The following is a 5,702-nucleotide window of genomic DNA, read 5'->3' as shown; positions in this document are numbered from 1 at the left end:
CATAAAAACAAGAAAGACAAGAATAAATCTCAACCATTCATTATCACCACCACCCCATGATTCCTATTAAAAAGGAAATTAAATTAAAAATAAATTAAAAATTTCTCTATAATATAGTGACATGTGTTCATTCTTGCCTTTCTTCTCCAATTTCCTTCGTACTAAATAGCATTATTCTTTCGTAAAAATATTATAGTATATTCTTTTAAATATTTTTTTCCCTTACTTACAATATAAATTTATGGTTTTGAAATCACTTTTAAATTTCTAGTTAATTTTTTAAAATATGATATTTTATTGTGGCGAAATATTTGTAATTTACATTTTTATTAAAAGATTAGATATTATTAAAAAATAAAATAATTATGGAAAAATGAATATTATAAAAATAAAAGAGTATAAATTGGTACGGGGCAACCTCTCGTAAACAAGTTATCACTTTTTTCCTTTCAACTAGTGTCTTACCCGTGCGTTCGCACGGGTACCCGTCGGTCTTGCGCATTGGGATTTAGGGCACTTAAATAAAATAGGGAAAATGAATATATATGTGTAAGTTCATATAATAAGGTAAAATAATTTAAATAGGTTAAAAATATATGTTGGGCCTTATAGTTGTTTAATATATGTAAGTTAATAGGACATTAAAGTTTATTGGGTCTTAGATGGTTAGCCTTGGTGCAGAATACCTAATTTTATTGTTAGACCTAATATGTTAATAGGCCCACAAAAGAATCATATTATTGTTATTGTTACATAACGTCGGCATTTAAAATTAAAGAAACGTTGGACTTCATAACTCTTCAACGTGTTGGCAATCAAAGGTTGTGTCTTCTTAAGTCCGTGTTTGGCATTATTGTTGTAAGAAACGTAGGGTTCGGTGATAAGTTTGAAGAACAAAATGTCACAGCCAAGAAGGTATCCTCTCCGAATGAGGTATGTGCATGTGTTACTATTTATGTTGTTTGCAGAGTTTATTATAAGATATTCATCCATTTAGAGGTCGCAATGTTGTTTTGATTCCAGTTCACCCGATCGGTTGGAGTTGCAAACACCATGGAAGCGGCTCACAGCTGAGAGGATACTGAGTGGGTCACATGAGAATGAGGATGTTATGGAGGAATGGAAGAAACAACATGAAAGATTGAATCGTGTCGAAGATGCTGGTAAAGTTTCTGTAGAGGCTGCCAGTGTTGTCGAAAATAAAGGGTAATCTTATAGTTTTATTTTTATTTTTTGCATTGAATTCCATTTAACCTCCACAAAATTGAACGTGTTTCCCAAATAATGTGTTACAACTTAGTTTAATGAATAGTTTGTATGTTATTGTGTTGAAGGAATGATGGAGATGGGATAGGAAGTTCTGTGGGATTATCAGATACTGCTGATTTGAATGAATACATAATGATATCTTCTGATAGTGAGAGGTAAAGTTTATTTATAAGTGATAGGGAATATATTATAGTTATAGGTATACTGATGTTGTTGTGTTGGCATTTTGCTGTAAATGTGGTGTTAATTTCAGGGAAATGAGGCCTATACAGGAGGAGCTGGAAGAAGCGTACTGGACTCGTGAAGTTCATGATGTAAAGAAGTTTTGCTCAAATGTTATGGTAAGCAGTGTTCAAAGTCTATAGTTGTTGGCACAATGGTGTTATACACAGAAGTAATGTAACTGATATTGTCTGTCAATGAGTGCAGCATATTCCTGCAGAAATAGTAGACAAATGTGGACTTGCTGGAATGTCAGAGATTACCCTCAATGATGTGGACAACGGGTACCCATATGAGTGCAATGTGAAGAAGAGGCCAAAAAAAATGAAACATATTTGTATGGAGAATGGTTTGACTATGTAAGGGCAGCTGAATTGAAAGAAGGAGATAAAGTGCACTTTGTGATATATTACCCGCCAGTGTTAGATATTATGGTAACAGTGGAGCGCAGTGGTGATCGTTTATAGAGCTGATGGTTAGGCAATGTTTGTGGTGGATGTATAGGACAGTTTGTTGGCAGTTTGGTTTGTATGGGAATTATCGTTTTGTTTTTTTGTTGTAATGGTGGATGTGAACAAAGATTAACAATTATGGTACTATGTATGGTTTTAAATTAAATATTATCAGTTTTGGTTTTAAGTTTCATCGAATGTGCCAAATCTGCCATGGTTTTATATGCAAAATCTATTACCAATCTGTTTTTAAATTAAGTATTGCTTATTATAAGTATTGAACAGGATTTCTATCAAAATTGATTACAATAGGGTTCCTAATTTCATTATTGTTGGTATAAGTAGGGGTACGGGTCCTTTAAATGGTAGGCTATTAAATCTAAATGGTGAACATACAACAATGGACTTATGAATAGTTGAAAATTCAATTTAATAGTATATGTTAAAGAGTAGTATGGTAATATTAAATGGTTATAAAATAGTTGTAATGTGTTATATTATATTGGGATGTGAAAGATCAATTGGGGTATGGGCAGTTAATGTTTTTCGTGAGGAATATAAATAAAATGAAAACTGTTTTGAAGTGATGTAAATGCAAAGAAGACTAATTGAACAATTGCATTGAATTCTATTGGACGGTGGAAAAGTTGCAGGTATGTGAAGAGTCCATTTAGAGTGTTATATAAGTAATGTGTAGGAAGTTTGAAAGCACTAAAAACTGAAGCAGTCATCATTACTCTGCAACCAATAGTGTAAGCTGCGAACTTCTGAAAAGATGGAAGGAAGAGTTGATCAAGCAATGAGAGGTAAAGGTAAACATATCATTTGAATGGTTGTTCTGTTACATTTTGAATTTAAAAGTTATATATGGTTGCATGCAGGTGAAGAAAACTCGGTGAACCAAATGGCTGTGGGGAAAGCTGTCACTTCTGATAACTCTGTGTATGTTTGAATTAGCTTATGTTGAGTATACGTTTTTATGCTTGAATTTAGAATGTTTGATAACACATTTATTTATTGACCATGTTGTTTGTTTGTATTATGTTTCAGATGCCATGAACCGGATGGTGAGGATGTTAGTTGCCATGCAGAGCAGCCTGCTAAGTTACCATATTGTATCTGGAAGAAAGATGTGGCCAATGGGAAGATGGCTCAGTCATGTCTTCTTGTAAGTTATTATTCGTTTTAAGCTTATTGTCTTTCCCTATCAGTTAATGGGATAATCTAATGTTGTTTTATATTAATATTGCAGGAAATTCCTGAGCATATTGTGGCAAGTCGCTGGCTCAATGGAGCAAGGTTTGTAGATTTGGTCGACTGGGAAAGAGAAGTCAGGTATGAATGTGAAGTTCATCATACCGAAAAGGGTCAGATGTTCTTAGGGCGTGGTTGGTACAAATTTGCCAAGGAAAGGTGTCTGCTTGATGGAGATTCTATGGGTTTCAGCATTAAGGATCCCGTCAGCAAGGAGATACTTGTAACAATGTTGAAAAATTGAAAATGATGTAATAGTTTGTTATAAGTATCTATCTATTAAACATTTTGTAATTCCCTGGTGGACTTAGCTCCACCCTTATATTAATATATATGATTTTGGTATTTAGATGTTATGCTATAAATATATTACTTCTGTTACTTGCATTACTAATATGCTGTTAGTAATATATATTACTGCTGTTACTTGCATTACTAATATGTTGTTAGTAATATATATTACTGCTGTTACAGATTTACCGTGATTAATTTTTAAAACTCAGACATTGTTAAAAACCTCTTTATACACACCATTTGTAGTTTTCCCCCTGAAATTCTTTTCTTCATCATGTATCAGTATTTTGATTCCCTTTTTTGTTGTTACTCTTGACAATGCGACATAAATCTGACCATGTGTAAATACATCTCTTGGTAAGTACAAACCAACGTTATCCAATGACTGTCCTTGTGATTTGTTGATTGTCATAGAATAGGAAACTATAATAGGGAACCGTCTCCTATTCAGTTTGAATGGCCATGGTGATTGGGATGGTGACATGTCCATTCGAGGTATGTAAACCAAATTTCCCAAACCTTTACCACCCATTATTGAAGCCTCGAGTACATGGGCTGCCATCTTTGTTATACACAGCCTTGTGTCGTTACACAAACCTTCAGATTGATCTATATTTCTCATGAGCATTATAGGTGTCCCAACCTTTAGTTTTAAGTGATGGTTTGGCAAAACTGATGTTCGGAGGGAACTTAGAAATTCTGGCGTGAGGATATCAACTACTGCTGGGTCATGAATCTCAGACTTGTCAACTGAATTTGCGCTATAGTAGTCACGAATCTCTCCTGCATTGTTGACTGAACAGAATTAGTAAAAGCATAAAATCGATTAATATAATCCATTAAATTATATATTTTTGTTGCTTAACCTGGCATTAAGTTAAGTATATGGTCATTGATCTGATCAACAATCTCCAGTGTAGAGGCCAGTATCGCTCGACTTTTAAGGTAATCAACACATTGGAAATTATTTATGAAATCAGGGTATGTGGTATTGACAATGGCCACAATTGGATCATCGAATTCTGTTATCAGAATATCAGGTGGTATGTTGATTTCGGCGGTGCCGTCATTAGGCTCAGATATTCGGCCCTCTCCTATTCTTAAAAGCCAATCTGAAAACTGTGCTATCTCATTTTTGTCAGTCTGTGTTGATCCTGTTCGTAGCCGCATGTTTCTTGTCAATGTTAATACCTCAACTGAATGCCATATGTAAGATGCATTTATGGCACAGTGTACAATATCGGAACGACTGCCTCTGGGGACGACAGGTAAAATCTGTCTGAAATCGCCACCGAAAACAACAACCTTTCCACCAAATACATCAGTTGAATTTTTGCTTGCACTCATAATATCTTTCAAAGTTCTGTCAAGCGATTCTATTGCATACTTATGCGCCATTGGTGCCTCATCCCATATTATAAGCTTTGTCTGTCGTAACATGTCTGCAACATCATCGTTGAATTCAACCTTGCAAGTAGAATTGTCCATAGTTGGTACCGGTATCCTGAACTTTGAATGTGTAGTTCTACCTCCTGGAAGTAACAATGATGCTATACCGCTAGTTTCAACAGTTAAACATATATCGTGTTTTGATCTTAAAGCTGCTGCGAGTGTTCTCCACATATATGTCTTTCCGGTACCACCATAACCATGAAGGAAGAAAACGGCAGGTTTCTGAGACTCCACAGCGTGGATGATTTTTTCATAAATACCTCTTTGCTCATCTTAGGAACATAATATTGAGGGTAGAATAGTGTTAAAATAATTGATTCATAGAATTTCAAAGCGTAAAATAAAATGAATTTAATTGACGCAATAATAACCTGTAAGAGCAGCAAACAGATTTTCAAATTCTGAGTTCATTGACGCTGTATCATAATTACGCTCATCATATATGAGCCTGTTTCCCAACTATTCAAGAACATAAGCATCCGGATATGGAATAGGACTAAAATCCTTTAGTGTCCTTCTATTTTCTTGAAGCAGTTTCTCAATTTCTATTAATGTCAAATTTTGTAACTCTTCTTGTGTGAGGACCAATTCTGCATTGATATGAGAAATTGAGTTATAATATTGTTGGTAAGTCATCTGTAGGTTGTTATTAAGAAATTGTTTTGTTTGCTATTTTATTATGTCTAACAAACCTGGATTTGCAGCCAATGCTCTTTGTGTATGTAAGACACCATCAGATAATAGGAGCCAAGTTTGTTC

The 5,702-nt window shown here is 34.4% G+C and overlaps 1 protein-coding gene across 1 annotated transcript; it reads right to left on the bottom strand.

Moving 5' to 3' along the window:
• Positions 1 to 3,696: 3,696 nt before the first annotated feature.
• LOC131650477 (uncharacterized) lies at positions 3,697 to 5,354 on the bottom strand. The gene is made up of 3 exons (XM_058920184.1): positions 5,315 to 5,354; positions 4,358 to 5,215; positions 3,697 to 4,274 (listed from the first exon to the last, which is right to left on the bottom strand). The coding sequence occupies exons 1-3, from the start codon at positions 5,352 to 5,354 to the stop codon at positions 3,697 to 3,699; spliced, it is 1,476 nt and encodes a 491-aa protein (XP_058776167.1).
• Positions 5,355 to 5,702: the final 348 nt, after the last annotated feature.

Source organism: Vicia villosa, linkage group LG2, assembly GCF_029867415.1.
Source record: "Vicia villosa cultivar HV-30 ecotype Madison, WI linkage group LG2, Vvil1.0, whole genome shotgun sequence".
Lineage (NCBI taxonomy): Eukaryota > Viridiplantae > Streptophyta > Magnoliopsida > Fabales > Fabaceae > Vicia > Vicia villosa.
The sequence above is the reverse complement of the archived record's forward strand: the minus strand, read 5'-3'. Positions and strand labels throughout refer to the sequence as shown.